This window comes from Solanum stenotomum, chromosome 1, assembly GCF_019186545.1.
Source record: "Solanum stenotomum isolate F172 chromosome 1, ASM1918654v1, whole genome shotgun sequence".
Classification (NCBI taxonomy): domain Eukaryota; kingdom Viridiplantae; phylum Streptophyta; class Magnoliopsida; order Solanales; family Solanaceae; genus Solanum; species Solanum stenotomum.
Window position 1 is genome coordinate 96,360,376 of NC_064282.1, and position 17,614 is coordinate 96,377,989.

General features: G+C 34.4%; 2 protein-coding genes across 4 annotated transcripts; one reads left to right on the forward strand and one right to left on the reverse strand.

The window, feature by feature from the left end:
* The first annotated feature begins 2,016 nt into the window (after positions 1–2,016).
* On the forward strand, positions 2,017–6,035 carry LOC125865468 (ubiquitin-conjugating enzyme E2 variant 1D). The gene is made up of 4 exons (XM_049545668.1): positions 2,017–2,245; positions 4,287–4,426; positions 4,788–4,913; positions 5,683–6,035. The coding sequence occupies exons 1-4, from the start codon at positions 2,212–2,214 to the stop codon at positions 5,821–5,823; spliced, it is 441 nt and encodes a 146-aa protein (XP_049401625.1). The 5' UTR covers positions 2,017–2,211; the 3' UTR covers positions 5,824–6,035.
* A 1,299-nt stretch (positions 6,036–7,334) lies between these two features.
* Positions 7,335–14,860, reverse strand: LOC125865229 (pentatricopeptide repeat-containing protein At3g24000, mitochondrial-like). Of its 3 annotated transcripts, XM_049545446.1 has the most exons (6): positions 11,606–14,860; positions 11,342–11,399; positions 10,704–10,830; positions 8,451–8,554; positions 8,260–8,375; positions 7,335–7,972 (listed from the first exon to the last, which is right to left on the reverse strand). In XM_049545446.1, exon 1 carries the CDS (start codon positions 14,715–14,717, stop codon positions 11,745–11,747), a length of 2,973 nt encoding a protein of 990 aa, XP_049401403.1. In that variant the 5' UTR covers positions 14,718–14,860; the 3' UTR covers positions 7,335–7,972; positions 8,260–8,375; positions 8,451–8,554; positions 10,704–10,830; positions 11,342–11,399; positions 11,606–11,744. The 3 variants fall into 3 exon arrangements, with proteins under 3 accessions (XP_049401403.1, XP_049401408.1, XP_049401397.1); XM_049545451.1 differs by lacking the exon at positions 11,342–11,399 and having other exon boundaries at positions 8,451–8,533; XM_049545440.1 differs by lacking the exon at positions 11,342–11,399.
* Positions 14,861–17,614: the final 2,754 nt, after the last annotated feature.

A 17,614-nucleotide genomic window follows, 5' to 3' on the forward strand; every position in this document is an offset into this window, starting at 1 on the left:
CCCCCCCCCCCCCCCCCCCCCGCGCCCTCTTTGTCTCCCTCTCGCCCCTCCCTCCCCCCGCCCTCGCTCCATCCCAAACTACTATAACATAAAAAACATTTCACATAATATGACAATTGTAGTTTGTATCAAATATATTTGTATTTCATATCAATTGTATTTGTATTATGTATCAAATATATACGTATTTTTATATCAATTGTATTCGCCGATACAAATCTGGTTTGTTAATACAATTATATTTTATATGATACAAATCAGTTGTATTTGTCATAAAACTTGATATAATGAATACAATATGCATTCATCCTCTCTATCAAATGTATTGTGTATCAATTGTATTCAATCAAATATAGCTAAGAGATTTGTATTTTATATCAATTGTATTCAAATAGATATATTTGTATTTTGTATCAACTGTATTTTTATTATGTATCAATTGTATTTGTGATCCAACGAATACAATATGTACTCATCCTCTCTCCTCCCTCTCTTGATCTCGCTCGCCTCTCCCCCCCTCTCTCTCTCAATCTCGCTCGTCTCTCTCCTCCTAATATGTATCTAAATATAATTGCTTTTGATACAATTATATTCACTTTGATACAAACAGTTGTATCAATTGTATTCACGATACAACCTGATACAACAAATACAACATATTTTCAACCTCTCTCGCCTCTATCCTCTATCCTCTCTCCCCCATATCTCACTCGTCTCTCTCCTTCCCCAAACATGTAGCTATAATTCGTAACTAAGCAAACTATAATTATAAATCTCTAATTAAGCCCAAATTATAGTCATTTTTAAAAGTTTCCCCTTTTTTTCTTTGTTTGGTCATGACTTATGAACTTAATAAGTTCATTGAATATCACATATGTTAAATGGAATGATACATGTATATCAATCAAAACTTAAATAGACGAATTCATGAATCAAAATACTATTCTTATTTTTTTGCCTTGTCATTTCTTTGCCAAGCAATAATGCAATATGCTTTTTTAACACATTCCAATTCATATTGTTTGATTTTATTGCCTCTAGATGATATCCTATTCCATTTGGAACAACTTTTTATATTCCATTTTTAACTATTTTCTCTTTCCAAGTCTTTTTTTCTTCATGATTTTCAAGAAAGTTATCTCCACTCTTTATGCCTTTTATATTCTTTGTATGCGTCTTTTTAGATTGATTTCTTTTTCCTTTATTTTTTTATTACTCTCTTCGTCTTAAATTATTATTTAAATTATTTATTAAAATTTCTTTTCAAGGGTTAAATTATTTAAATTTTGATTAATATTTGAATATGTATATTTTTTTATATCATATTAATATGAAAGATTTGCATCTTATAGTACTATTTCTTGTAATTTTCTGGATATTTAAATTCAATTAATCTAATTCAATTTAGCTTTGAAGATTAATCAACTTGGCTTTCAAAAAGCAAATCATAACAAGTATTTTGAGACAAATGAAGTAAAAAAGGTGACAAGTCCGATGCACTAAAGTTTTTGCTATGTTTGGGGTTCAGAAAAAAACCAAACCACAAAGAGTTATTAAACACAACCGTACTCCATGTATTTCTGCAACAGACTATTTTCACGACTTAAACCATGAATATAACTTTACCAGCTACGTCAATGCTTTGTTCTTGAAAATTGTGAAATCTTTTAGACAATTGCATTTTCCTACCAACTACCAATCATATACCTAAATTTTAATTTCAAAATATTAAATTAATCTAATTCAGTATAGTTTTGAAGATTAATCAAACTACATTTCGAAAACAAAATATAACAAGTATTTCGTGACGAATGGAGTAAAAAGGCGATAAATTTGATGCACTAAAACTTTTGCTATGCGTAGAGTCATGGAAAAAACCAAATCACAAAGAGTTATTATACACAATCGTAAACCTTTGTATTTGTGCAACGGACTATTTTTACGAATTAAACCACAATTATAACTTTATCAATTACGCCAAGACTACTCGAAAATTGTGAGATCTTTTGTGCAATTGCATTTTCCGACCCACTACCAATCATATATCTATTTTATCCCCTCTGTACTTTTGCCCCTTCTATTCCCTTCTGCCTCTCTTGAACCCTCCATTCGATTTTTCAAGAATCTCTCAGTATTTTTTTTTCTTTCTTGTTGTCGATCAAATCGATATTTGTCTAAACCCCAAAGAATCATCTGAAGCATCAATCAGCCATGACGCTTGGTTCAGGAGGATCTAGTGTTGTGGGTGAGTTAATTTTTTGAAAACCCCATAACCCCTTTTGTTTCTTTTTTGATCTTTGTTATGATTTTCTTGATTTTCCCTTCAAATCTGGTTCTGGGTCGATTTGTTTGTGTTTTATTATGCATGTTTTGTATTTGATGTGTTTATTGGCTTGTGGGTTTTAATCAATGCCTTAGTTCTTGTTGATTAGGACTTTTTGTATAGTTGTTATCACTGAGGAACTGCCTCATCAATTGATTTGGATTAGATAACAAGTTTGATGGGGTGAATTATTTTGCAAATTTGACAATAATTGTATCATCAAGATGAGTTTTTTTTATATCCCTTTTGGGGGTTTAGATTCATGAATGTGGAGTTCAATCAATGTATTATTCCTTCGGGGGTTTAGATTTATGAATGTGGAGTTCAATCAATGTATTTGATGTGTTCTTTGGCTTGTGGGAGTTTAATTTGGGCTTTTCTAATTTGGATTAGCTAGGAAGTAGTTCCGGTTGTGTGTTCGGTTTTGTTTTTGCTTGTTTTCAAATTTGCTGCTGTTAATTTCAACAACAACATATCCAATGAAATTCCACAAGTGGGTATGTGGAGGGTAGAAGTGTGTACATCGACCTTACCACTACTCGTGGAGGTAGAAAGGTTGTTTCCAATGGACCCTTTGACAATAATTGTGTCATTAAGATGGTATTTTTTTAAATCTCTTTTGGGGGTTTAGATTTTTGGATGTGAAGTTCAATCATTGTAATTGATGTGTTCTTTGGCTTGTGGGAGTTTAATCAATGTCTCAGCTCTTGCTGATTACGACTTTTCATTTGGTTATTATCTGGGATTTTCTAATTTGGATTAGCTAGGAAGTAATTCTGGTTGTGTGTTCTTTTTTGTTTTTGCTTGTTTTCAAATTTGCTGCAGTCAATTACAACAACAACATACCCAGTGGTGGGGTCTGGGGAGGGTAGAGTGTACCCAGACCTTACCACTTCCTCATGGAGGTAGAGAGGTTGTTTCCGAAAGACCTATGACAATAATTGTGTCATCAAGATGAGTTTTTTAAATCCTTTTTTGGGCTTTAGATTCTTGAATATGGAGGTAGATGTTATGGTTTGGAAAGTTGTGTTTCAGAGAGTTTTCATTCTATTGAGAATACCCAAGCTATTTATATGGTCTTCCAGATCTCATGCCTTAAATGAAAGACAGTGATGAGTATTTCTTTGGTTTCATATATCCAAGTACATGAGGGTTTATGCCTTGCAGTTTGGTGGAAATTAATGGTGTTACTATAGCATGTAATTTGCTTGTATCCTAATCCCTATTTGTTGTCATATGTTGGTTGTAGTTTTTAGAGTTTCAGGTCAATATACTGCAACTTGGCTTGACTGCTCTTGTGGGAAATATGGGTTACACATCTCTGTTCTGCCTTTCTTTATATCATGGAACTGTGAATTAGAACTAATGCTGAGTTTGAAGAAGAAGATGATGATTTGTGCTTCTCTGCCCATTCATGTGCAGATAGGGGAGTTGCAGGACTAACTTAATTTCCAAAGCTTCAATAGTTGCACAAACCACTGTCCCTTTTGCTGTATCGTGGTGGTCACTGACCGTTTTTTACGTAAACAACAACCACTATGCCTCAATCCCAAGCTAGTTGCAATTGGCTATATGAATCCTCACTATCCATGTCACTCCATTTTGATCCATCTCTAACCAATATTCAGTAATTTAGATTCTCAAAAACCAGAAGTTCTCTATACTTCTACTGGCTTATAAAACTTATACAAGATCAAAAGACTCCTAGCAACCAGTAGACCTAAAGTCAGCATACCATTGACTGTTTGATGTGCTAGTTCATGTGGGAATGGGTTCTTTACTTAATGCACCTGGGATTTTTTACTATAATCTTTTTACTTTGGAGTAAAATGCGTAACAATGTCATTGTTCTTGTTTCCATTTAGATTCTACAATCTTGTTTGGAGTTTGAAGCTTTAACCCAACTCTGGTCTTTATTTTCTTTTTGAAGATTTCACTAACCAAAATTTCAATTTCCTTGCAGTCCCTCGCAATTTCAGATTACTGGAGGAACTTGAACGTGGGGAGAAGGGTATTGGAGATGGGACAGTGAGCTATGGTATGGATGATGGAGATGATATTTATATGCGTTCTTGGACTGGCACCATTATTGGTCCTCACAATGTACGGATTCTTTTCTCTTTTTTACTTCCTACCATCTCTTTGTTTGGATATAACAAATAACATGAAATGCTAATCCTAGAAATTGTTTCTACTTATTCAATCATTTCTTCAATATGTCCCTTTAGCATGAAATCCACTTAGCTATGTTTCACAGAGGAATGTATGAAGACATGAACTGCCACTTTTCTACTTAGAATTTTATATACTCCCTTCGTTTGTTAGACTGTTAACCTGTGCTAGTGGGTTGATGAATTTCCTGGACTACAGATTTGTTTGTCCACTAGTCCTACGAGTATTACTTTATGCAATTTGATGGTTCCTATATCTTTCACATTTAAAGACTAACTTACTTCTTTTCCAGTCTGTGCATGAAGGCCGCATTTATCAGTTGAAGCTATTCTGCGACAAGGATTATCCGGAGAAGCCACCAAGTGTCCGTTTCCACTCTCGAGTTAACATGACGTGTGTCAACCATGAAACCGGAGTGGTGAGCAATACATTACTATAATGCTAGAATCATATTTCTTTTATCAAGGAATTATTATGTGACAATTTGCTTCTTCAGAATTGTTGCTCATATACTAAAAAAATGATTTAAACTATCCGAACTTTTGTCCTCCATGAAGTTAAACAGTGCAAGTATATTTATAATGGCATTACATGTAAAATGGCACTTGTAAAAACAAAAATGGAGCAACACCAGATACCCTCATAGGATTCGTATCCAACAGGAGTACTAACGAAATGCTTTATTCCCTGGAATAAAGAGATGCTTCTTGAAATGCGGACAAAGTCTGTATCAAACAAGTTTAGTAGTCTGAGTAGTAGTAGGTAGATGTGGCTCTTATTGTTGAATATTTCAAATTAGTTTCAATGGTATTTTAGCTCCCTAAATTCTCAATGTTCTTTCGAGATGACCTTTCTCCTAAATGCATGATGCTACCATGTTATGTTCCGACAACTTTTTGTGTCTGCAGCTTTAGATGTTGGATAACATTCTATTTCTCCGGTAAACGGGATTCGTATGATTAGCTGAAAGTTTAAACTGTAGAGAAATATGAAATCACCAGCAAAAGGGTGCTTAGGATTCGTCATATGTAAAGATGCTTACAAATTCTACAATAATATTTGTTTGTGACGCATTGTATACTGTCCTAATGTAATATGTTTTCATTCTTGTTTATAGTGGCATACCTGTGTTTTCAATCAGTAAATCAATAAAGTTGACAATTCGCTACATCGTATAATTTGTGCAGGTGGAGCCAAAAAAGTTTGTTTTGCTTGCAAATTGGCAGCGAGAGTACACTATGGAAGACATACTGACTCAACTGAAAAAGGAAATGGCTTCTCCCCACAACCGTAAGCTAGTTCAGCCCCCTGAAGGCACCTGTTTCTAGTGTTAAGGGCAATAACATATAGGTCTTGTCAACTATGTGCGAGATTGTACCGCTGTGTTGTCACGTTGGGAATTAAAATGTAAAAGGGTTGAATGCCTGAAGAGGCTTCTCCTCGTACCTCACAATTGTACCCCCTCTACTTTTCGTTTTCTAAACTTTTGTGTATGCTTGCTGCTGTTTTATTAATGGATCTGGTTCTTGTGCTATCCAAATTATCGTCGATTGCTTCTTTTGCTGTCTGAATCATCTTTGGCCTTGGTGTTTTCATCCTTTGTCTCTAGCATTTCCTGTTTTCTTATTGTTGAGCAAAGGAACTCCTGCAGTTTTATCATCTTTGTTAACGAAGAAAGGAGGAGAGTTTCGTTCATTTGGAGTGAAATGAACGATAACTCTTTAAATTCTACAATTGATTTGGACCAGTGCTCGATTTGTTCATGTCATCCTGTGTAGGGGTGATGTTGGTTGTTATTCTTTTTTGTATCGTTTCAATTTTATTGAATATATCGTCGTTGGGACCAAACTATTTCCTACACTAAATTCACTTGGGAAATGGTGTTGGCACCTTTTTCGGGCAGCTAACAAGAAACAAACTTCTTTTTGCCTAAAGTCTTGATAGAACAAAGTTATTCGATATTTATGTTCAAGGGCTATTAATTTGGTTGGCATTTATTCTGAATTATTATAGTTGGTTGACCAAAGTATGGGACCAAGGGATATTAATTTTGAAGAGGTGCTTCAAGCTAAGTTAGGAAAAGTGTTCTAGGAACAATTCTAAATAAATTTTTTTTATCCTCTCTTTCATTGTTAGTTAAAAAATGGATAAAAATGAATGCATCAAAATAGTGAATTGCTCTCCAAATGGTGCACATCTTTTAGAAAAGGTAAAATATATCTTTGGAATTATTTGAAATAGGTTAGTTTTACTCAAAAATACCCTTTTAACTATCCAAATAGCTTAAAGATACCATTTTGTATTACTACTCTAAAACAAAAGTCATTAAACAGAGGCTAGTATCGATTGCAAAGTCAGAAATTTATATATGAGAAGTTAAGACGAGAGTAGATTTGTGTACACTCACCTCATCCTCCTTAAACCACACTTTATAAAATCACACTAGATATATTGTTATTGTTATCGTCCTTTTTAAAATAACTTAACCCTTGCATGGGTCATGACCCCCATTTGAAGAAGATTCTCCTAGGGGAATTGGTAAAATTCACAACATGTATAGTTTCAATGTGAAATATTATTTCTTTTCTTTTTACAAAGATCATATCTAAGCCCATAATTTAAGAAATACAATGAGTTTAATCTTGAGAATTTGAAAATCATGCCACTGTTGAGCCTAGAGAAACACTGATATTTTCTTCATCAACAAAATCAGCCCAGAAAATTTGTTACATATGCTTGTGTAATCCAGTTAAACAATGCCCATCGCGGTGAAAATGGCGAAAAGGATCCAAAAGAACAATGCATAAGAAGGTGAAAATGCCAATAAAAAGAAAAAGATCAAACTTTGCTAGATGTGTTAAAAATTCAATAGTTATACACTGTTGCATTGCAATTGCCTTTTGCCAACGTCTGAGATTCACAACATTTTAAGCAACATTGCTGCATCAAGATAAACTGATGTTTACTCATTTAAGAGAACATGATAAACTCAAACAAGTATTATTTAAACCATGGTTACTCAGCATGCTTAAAGAAGACGATAGGATTTCATACGAGATAAATGGGGATAAGCAAGAGGGACTCTCTCTTGGCCTTCTGGTGAGGTGCAACAGCAGGGCTACTGGTTTGGCACCTAATAACGCAATGGTTCAACCATCCTGGAAGGTTCAATGCAGTCCTTAGGCGGAGTGGCTCAATTGTATCGTTTTTCAAACCTACATTTTCCAACTCCTGTTGGAATTTTATCCCTTGTTTCCCAGCTTGTTAGAAGCTATTCGGTAGATCAGATCCCATCAGTGTTACATTTGAGGTGATATTTCTTCCATCTTGCCTATTCTCTGACTACCATCAAGCACAACAAACTTACTTTGCGAGGCACGTCAGCCTATCCTTTTGCTCTTGCTCTTCTTTCCCGGAGGCTTTACTGCAGTCCCATGCATCTGAGTAGATCCTGTGAGGTACAGAACTTTGAAGCTCCTATAAATCAAAATACAAACCTCGATAAAAAAAACAATGAAAAATAGAGGCAAATAACCAGAAAAAAGAGTTTGCATCAGTAGTTGGAGAAGAATAAATGAAGAAGTTCAGGGTGGAGAAACAGTAGGAAGAAAACGGGAAAAAGATGAACAATAATCAGAGTAGAAGAAGAGGTGATGAAGTCCTTTTACAACCTTATGTTGCATCATCCAGATTAATTATGTATTGATAGTTATAATGTACTGGTCAAACATTTAACATATAGCATAGAACTCAACGAAATTCACCTATTTACTCCACGCATTTTTTGTTAGACAACTCTATTATCTCCGGAGTAAGTGTATTTTGAACACATCACATACCAGTCTGAGATGAACTTTTCTGAGACAACGCATTTAACCTTCTGCAGAAGAGTAATATAATAACAGTCAATTAACCTGAGTCCTGAGAAAACATATTTACTAGGAAGAAATCTTACCACGATAGGGTTGCCTTGTTTCCTCCTTAATAATGTGAGAAACCTAAGGATATGCTCTTTCTGTTGTTCCTCTGTATAATTACCTTCATAAATGGTGTGTAAGCCTGTGAACAGAAAAAAGAAAAAAAGGAAAGGCACAAAATGTAATATAAACAATGAAATCAAAGCACAGATTTCAATGGAAATTTGTTTTGGGGAAAGTAGTGTTTGTTAAAGCACACAAGCTCATATCAATCATAATTAGTGTAGTAGCAAGTTCTGTGCAGGCATAGAAAAACGACATTTACAAATTTTAAAGTGACAGAAGCAGCATGTCCTGGGTAGGTTATGTCCCTCACTTTTCTCAGTACAAATTCTAATTCCTACACATTTGAGCATGGGCAGATCTATATTGAAAAGGCAGCAGCTCCATGTGCAAGTACAGCTTTTAGATCGAGATGTGTATGTGGTTAAAAGAAATAAAATTGAATCTATTTATCAAAAGTCCTAACGTGATTGTCACGGAAAGGGTAATTACTTACTCCACATCACTTACTTAAATCTGAGACAATGCTGGTGCCTTAGCACAGAAAGTTCATCGGTCAGATTCTCTTTTTGATCGTAAGAATCTATTTTGTGAGGAAAAGATGGAAAACTTATATTGGCTAATTAATTTACATTGTCTCATTGCAAGATTTAATGATAAAACATGCATGGTCTAATCTAATAAGTTTCCCTATGGAGTTCAAGTCAAAAATATATGGCAAGGAGTTTATGCAGTATGGCCATTATCTTTTCTTATGCCCATTAATTTGCATGGCTTTTTCTGCATTGAACAGTGCACAGCTTATATTCAACTAGTACCACCAATCATACCAGCCCACATAAAATTTGACGGAATTTGGTAATTTACAGATGTACAAGGATCCTCTTTACTAGTAGTTGAGTATTCAGTAACCAATCTTTATTCTTCTTTCTTTTTTTTGACAAGTATTAACCAATCTTGTTGCTACTGTTTGCTTCTCTATTGTTTTTAGTATGGCTTCTTCACTACTATATTTGTTTTACATAATTTTTAATATGTTTTACTTGAGTCGAGGGTCTATCGAAAACGGTCTCTCTACCTTCTCAAGGTAGCAGTAAGGCTGTGTACACACCACCCTCCTCAGACCCCACTTGTGGGATTACACGGACTATGTTGTTGTGCAAGTATTAACCAGCCTTTATGGATTTTTGATCTTTGATCAGTGGAGCAAAGGAAGCCGGGTTATCAAGTGCACTTCTTTTCTTAGGACTTAGGATGAGGTTTCTGTTAAGTTAATAAAACTCGATTTTCAACGCTTGTTTTTTTTTTTTCTTTTTCTAGTTTAGCCAATGTAATATGAAGAACTACCTTTCTATTCCATATTTTTTATGAAGTTCCTTCCTGTTGCATAGTTGATGCAACTATACTTTGAATCTTATGTTAGAATAGTTTGAAACTATTTAAACATACATGTTTATTAGGACACAATTTGTTTATTCCAAACAGGCTAACACTAGTGTTTAGTTGCCATCGTTGAGTTTGGAACCTTTAATAAACTGCTTCTCTTTTGGGTGGCATCGCGTAACCATACATGAAAAGGGAATTGGGTGGATTTTTTCCATGATCCAATTACCTTTACAGCCATTTCAGGTTAAGAAGAGGTGAAAGTGTGTTTAGCTCTACAAGTCTATCAGAAAAGGGAGCAGGAACTCTCTTTTTCATCTTTTGCAGATAACGGAAAGCATTATAATTTATGAATTGTCAATTTGCAGTATTTCAAAGTCATGATTGGGTAAATATTGTGTAATATTTAGTTGGGAGTTCGTTCACTACTGGAGATAAGTAAGTGAGATTTCATTAAGGCATCCAGTAGATGCAACGATACAAAAGGAGGATCTGTCAGCTCATTAAGAACAAAAAACTTATAGAGCTAAGTTGCTGACAAAATCCAGGTAGCGAACTAAGTTATTTACAGGGAAAGAGTTAGCCCAGCTAAAAGGTTAACCAAACAACTAGTCTTAAGCTTACAAATTAGATATCATGATATCCTTTTCCAAAATTCATGATATAGAAATATCAGTTAGTCTTTTTTCATCCTTCTGATGGAAAAAGAACTTTATTAAGAGACATTTCATATAATAAACAAGGTGGATGACAGAAAATGGTCGGATAACAGTTATTACTGCAGCTACCAAAATGCGTGGAGTATAGCTCAAACATGGAACAGGAGAAAAGGGAAAAGTGAGTACCTATGATTTACTTGAGCAGTTTCTTCACCTTCTGCAGCAAGTTTATCGGAGCTTTGACACACCTAGTTTCAGTGCTCAGAAATCGATTAACCTTCCTTCAGGTAACTTTTCAATCCAGCTGTTAGTCCTGTAGGTAATAAAAAAAGTTCTGTTCGAATTAGAAAGATCTTCCAAGGAAAACATTAACCTTGGCAGAAACTCAATCAAACAAATGTAAAGATATAAGTTACCTTTATCAAAAAAAAATGTAAAGATATGCTAGATAGAAGTTTCAAAGCTTTTCAGTATCAAGGAACTTTGGTCACTTTAGAAGTAAAATAAAGGTGCTTAACTAAAACAGCTTGATACTTACAGCAAACAACAGAGAAATTCAATTTCCTAGGACAAATTGGAATGGACAGCCCATATTATGAAACTGAGGACGACATAATATCACCGCATATTATATAACAAACAACAACAACAACAACAACAAACACTATATAATGCCACGAGTAGGGTCTATGCAGACCTTACCCCTACCTTTGTGGGGTAGGGAGGCTGTTTCCGATAGACCATCAACTCAAAAGAGGAGTGTGAGAAGCTACATATTATATAAGAACAAAAGAATAACAAAATTCTCACAATTAAATGCTTACTTCACTGTAGCTTGGTGAATAACTGCAAAAGTCAAGTCAGCGGATCTTTCAGACTAGACTGAAAAAAGAAGGTAATAATAACAAGGAAAAGATGAGTACAAGTAAGAGTAACCACAACACCCATATAGAAATAGATGAATATAGATCTAAGATCTTTCTCTTACATTTATACTCTGCATAGTAGTGCAAGAGCTACAACAACATATCTAGTGTAGTCCCACAAAGTGGGGTAAAGTGCAAGAGCTACTAAAGCTTGGTAAATACCTCATTAGTTGTCGCCTCAATAAAATATTCCTATTGACATATCATGACTTGCATTTAGAACTTCAGTTGAGCACTATTGATTTGTTGCAGCTGCGGAACATGAATAGTCTTGCCTAACTAGGTCAGCCAGTCAATAATCTCACCAATAGTCCTTACATGAGCACGTTCCATGAGAGAAATGGTGGAAGCGATTAATATCACGAATAACTATTTCTCGGTTTGTAACAATTGACGCCAGCTTCATAAATTCATGGCAATCTCCACAGATGCAAAGATTTTTAAAGATCCTGATAGTGCTATTCCTACTGCTGCTCATGAGAGCAAATGCTAGAGCTAGCCTTTCACTATGATGTGAAAGGTTGTCTATCTTTTCTTTGTCAGAGACATTATGAAGCACATAGTTTGTGTTTGGAATATATCCTGCGGCAGTAATTCTCGGAGCCAGCTCCTCCAACTTTTTATGGATATCCTTTAACCTAGGATGTGAAGCATCCTGAGATAAGAAGACATGAACTTGATTATCAATCTCAATCCAGCTACAACCAGGTTCCTTTTTGACACCCTGCCTGGACATTAGTGCTCTAACCGTCGAAACATCAGCCCACCTACCTTTTGATGCATATATATTGGACAACAATATATAACTTGACTCTGCTTTTGGATCAATTTCGAAAAGTGTGTTTGCAGCTTTCTCAGCTAATTCCACATTTCCATGAGCCTTGCAGACTCCAAGAACAGTCTCCCATATCAAGGCATCAGGAGCAAGCTCCATACCCTCAATGAAGTGTTCCATTTCAGTAAATTTGCCTGCACGGCCAAGGATATCAACCATACAAGCATAATGTTCTATTGAAGGAGTGATACCAAAGACATTTTTTATTGAGTCAAAATGCTCTCGTCCTTCTTTGACCAGGCCCAGATGGCTGCATGCAGAGAGGACAGCGATAAAGGTAATCCCATCAGGCGGAATACCTTCACTTAACATGGTTCTGAATGTTTTCAATGCTTTTTCATCTAGTCCATGTTGGGAGTAGGCATATATAATTGTGTTCCACAACACTGTATCACTAGATTCCATGCTCTGAAATAGAGACTCGGCATCTTTGATACATCCAGATTTTGCATACATGTCAATCAACGCACTAGCTACATACATATCACTGAACTGCCCAGACTTCATTACCACGGAATGCAACTGCTGCCCATTGTCTAGGCTGGCTATACGTGAACAACCTTTTAGACAGCTAGCAAGAGTGAACTCATTGGGTTTAATAGCTTCCCTTTGCATCTGATTGAAGCATCGGAAAGCCTTTTCTCCTTGATCAGACTGTGCATAACCTGAAATGACCACTGTCCAAGTGAAGACGTCTTTTTCACTCAATCTATAAAAGATCAATTCTGCATCATCCAACTGCCCACACTTGGCATACATATCAACCAGAGCAGTTCCTACATATATATTGCCACCAAGGTCAGCTTTAACTACATGGGCATGCACTTGTTTCCCCAGACTGGCATCTAAGAGGCTTGCACAAGATCTCAAATTGCTGATGAGCGTGTAAATATTTGGCCTCAAACCTTCAACAAGCAACTGCCTGAAGATTTTAGGCCCTTCATAAGAAGTTTCATTATCATGGAATCCAGACAAAAGGGAGTTCCACGAAATTATATCCCTATTACTCAAAGAAGAAAATATACGATACCCATCCAAAACTGACCCAAATTTCATGTACATTGCAATCAATGCATTACTGACACACTCTTCTGAGTCAAAACCAAATTTGTAAACACAAGCATGGATACTTTTGCAACACCTTAAATCCACCGAATCAGCCGCTGCACTAACAACACTAGCTAGTGTAAATTGATTAGGCCTTAAACCTGAATGCATCATCAAGCAAAAAAGTTGAATAGCTTCTCTCTTCTGTCCTTGCTGATCGAGTCCGCTGATCATTGCAGTCCATGCCACAATGTCATGATTTTTAGTCCTTAAAAACACTTTCAGGGCATCATCTTGAAGTCCACATTTGTTATACATATCTAGAAGACTACAGCTTGTAAAATCATCGATTTCAGGCCCAATTTTGACCAACATTGAGTGGATAACTTGACCAGCTTTCAGATTAACTGAATTTGCACAACCTTTTAAAATAGTAGATAGGGTATAATTACTAAACCTCATCTCTGAATCTGACATCTTCATAAACAATTTCAGAGCCTCCTCTCCTTGACCAGCCTGCACATAGCCATTAAGTAAAACATTCCACGATACTGAATTCTGCTCCGGCATGGAAAAGAAAACTTTAACAGCAGATTCTAATTCACAGCATTTAGCATACAAATCAACAAGAGCAGAGCCAACATAAACATCTGAAAAGACTGCACCTTTAACAACCACAGCATGTAGTTGTTTCCCAAACTCCAAATCTAAACACATTGAACAACCCTTTAAAACTGTTGCCAAAGTGAACTCATTAGGCCTAATATCTTCACCCCTCATATCACAAAATAAACAAATCCCTTTACTTCCATACCCTTGAGCTATAAACCCTGCTATCAACGCTGTCCACGACACAACATCTCTGCTAGGAATTAAATCAAACACATTTTCCGCAAAAACTAAATCCCCACATTTCGAATAGAAATTAATCAAAGAAACCCATAAATGTGAATCTGGTTCTACCCCACTCCTTATCATTTCACCATGTAAAGCTTTACCTTCCTTCAAACATAACTTAGCAGCATAATCTTTAAGCATTTCAGAATACCATTTAATCCCCCTTTTCTTCTCCTTAATCAAAAACCCACCATCACCCTTTTCAACCAACCTCTTCTTAGCACCATATTTCAACTCTTTAGTACTCAACCTCCTACACCCATCAGAATCTTGAAAGATTGGTTTTTTTTCAACTGTTGGGCTTTCCACTACTTGTACTACAGCAGCACATGAGAAACAGTTAAAGTGAATAGATGTAAAGAATGGAACTTTACCAAGTTGAGGTTCATTGGGACATATTATCAAACGAGTTCTAGGCACCTGATAAAAATTTGAAAAAATGCCTCGAAGAAACGGTGGATTACGCATATGTACAGAGAGAAAATCGAGTTCCATCAATCAAGAAAAAGTAATAGCCAGCTGCTAGTTGGGGAGCAGGACACACCCCAATAGGGCGGGTAGAGTAGGACAGGGCAAATTATTGCTTTAAGACAGTGCAGAGCAAGGTCTAAAAATGGAGGATGAGATAGCTAGAGGAGAAGAATTGGTGAAGAATGAAAAAGTTGAAAAAACCTCTATTTTTCGGCTCCTTATTTTTTAAAAAAAAATATATCAAACTTAAAAAAACAAATCATTCAAAATTGGGCTGAAGAAAGCCCAACAAATAATTAGTGATAACTCTATGGTATCACGAATTATCGTTCTCACTCTATTTTTGAATTTCAAATTTTTTTTCTTTCATGTTTATCAATTGCAAGTTATTGAAGAGGTAGTTCTTTGTCTTCTTCTTCATCTATTTTTTTTCACTTTATCAGGTATTAAACTTTTTTAATTTATTTTTTTAATTTTTTCATCTACAAATTTAGTCGAAATGGATGCATCTTCAGTTTCAAAATTGATTGTGGAAAAAAGGACTAAAAGAGGGATAAAAGGTCAAGTTGTTGGTAGCTCCAATAAAGGTTTTGGGTCGAGATTCATTGGTGACGTCATTATTGAAAATGAAAAAAAGTCACGGGAGTTGATACATAGCAAAAGAGAAAGTGTAGAAGGATTTCTTCGTCCTTTTTCTTTTTTTGCTTTTAGCAGATCAGATTGTTGATTTTTTTTTTGATTTTTTATTTATCTTTTTCTGATACATATGGGTTCTGTTTTTTAATGTATCTAGTTGTTGCTTTTCTTAAATTAATGTATAATGCATTCGTTTCAACATTATGATACATTACAATTTTATCAAGAGTTGTTGGTGGCTCCGGTAAGGACTTTGGGTCGAGATCCATGGTGACGCCATTGTTGAAAGTGAAAAAAAACTAAAAGAATTGATACAGAGAAAGGAGAGAGTGTGGAAGGATTTCTTCATTTTTTTTTTTTTCTTTTAGCAGATCAAATTGTTGATTTTTTTTTCATTTTTTGTTGCTTTCAACATATCTTTAATTATATATAGTTCATTTTGATTCTTAAATTAATGTATAATTCATTAGTTTCACCTTTATGATGCATTATAATTTTATCATGTACAATATATCGTTTTCAAATATTAGTTTAATACATAACCCTAATTTATTGAAACACAAATTAATATGTATCATGTTCATAATTATGTATTGGATACACAACTATTACAAATTTCGTTATCTTTTACTACCGATACATACACCAAGTCTTATTCAACTAGTACAATGTTATGTATCTGTAGACACTATCAAATACTACTATTGATACATAAACACTAATGTTTTATAATAAAATCAGTTTGTATCATATTCATAATTATGTATATGATACATAACTTTGTTATGTATTTAACATAGTTATGTATCGGATGTTGTGATGTACACATGTTGTTAAGTATTTGCAACATTGTTTTATAAATAAATCAGTGTATATCATATTCATAGTTTTTCTTATATGATACATAGCTATATAAAATTGCCGATTTTTTTTTAATCTATTACGATTTGGGAGAGATTTGAGAGAAGAAAATTTGAAATTTGAATTCTTTGGAGCAATTATTTGGGAGAGATTAACATCAATTTGATTTGCATGATTTGGGGAACTGACATTTAATTTTATATTTAATTTCCTTTTTAATCTCAACAAACTAGTTGTATAATGTATCAAATGTGATGTATCCGAATGACAACAATTTTAGGGGATTTTTGTAAATTAGAAAAGAGTAGGGGATAAAATGTAATTTGCTCCTTACATTGTGGGATTCCTAAAAATTTTACTAATGTTTGGATAGATTGTATCGTTATAAACCTACAAGAAAAGTAGGATACAAGGTAGATATGCCATGAAAAGATTGGATAAAAGATGAAATATGACTATTAAATAATAAATAAATATAAAATGAGGAGAAAATATTAAGATAATGACATGATCACACCAAATCGGTCGTTACATAAAATGAGTTTTTTTATCGTTACGTAATAGTAGATTTAAATGATATGATATAATATAATTTAAGTAACAATCAAAACAAACATTGTATTTAAACTAACAATACAATATATATATATATATATATATATATATATATATATATATAATACAACACATAACAACCATCCAACAAGGTGTTAAAGTACTATTTGGAATTTTATTCCATTTCTTGGTTTTATCATATAGTCACCGTCACTTAAAATTAATGGAGTAATATTTTTAGAATTTTGTTGTTTTGTAAGTTAGTGTTTAATTAATAGTAGTAATTTAAGGTGTGATTTGTTATTTTTTTACGTTTCAGTTATGACAGAATAATAAGTGTGCTACATGCACAAAAAAAAAATCAAAATTTCAAGTTTACTCCTTCAATTCATACTAGCAATTTCAGAAATTTTATCAAACAAATAAAACTTTGTTATTTGGGTTCGAATTCGAAACTCTTTCATTCAAATGGACATCCATCACCACTGTGTCAAAGGCATAGCTTTTGTTAAGAATGTCCAACTTTAAATATATATCCTTTAAATATAGAATTTGACATATATATACAACATAACTAATTTTCCGATAGTTACCAATATTGAAATTTCTCAAATTTATCAAGGTTGATACAACTAAAAAATCATGTAACTTGATGGGTTTGGGGTATTGCATTGCTATTGTAATGGGGCGGGGCGGGGAGGGGCAGATTAATTTTTTTAAAATGCTAAACGAAATAGAGTAGGACAAACCAAAATATTAATAGGTCAAGGCTTACCCTCCCCGCCCCACCCCTAACCCGCCCTATTGACATTGAAGTCGAAAGGAGATGAGAAAATCCACACAAAAGAGATGATTTTTTTTTTTTTTTT

Coding starts and splice junctions, on each gene's coding strand:
- LOC125865468 (XM_049545668.1), top strand. CDS start 2,212: ATGACGCTTGGTTCAGGAGGATCTAGTGTTGTGG. Junction 2,246..4,286: donor AGGAGGATCTAGTGTTGTGG/GTGAGTTAATTT, acceptor ATTTCCTTGCAG/TCCCTCGCAATTTCAGATTA. Junction 4,427..4,787: donor CCATTATTGGTCCTCACAAT/GTACGGATTCTT, acceptor CTTCTTTTCCAG/TCTGTGCATGAAGGCCGCAT.
- LOC125865229 (XM_049545451.1), bottom strand. CDS start 14,717: ATGGAACTCGATTTTCTCTCTGTACATATGCGTAATCCACCGTTTCTT.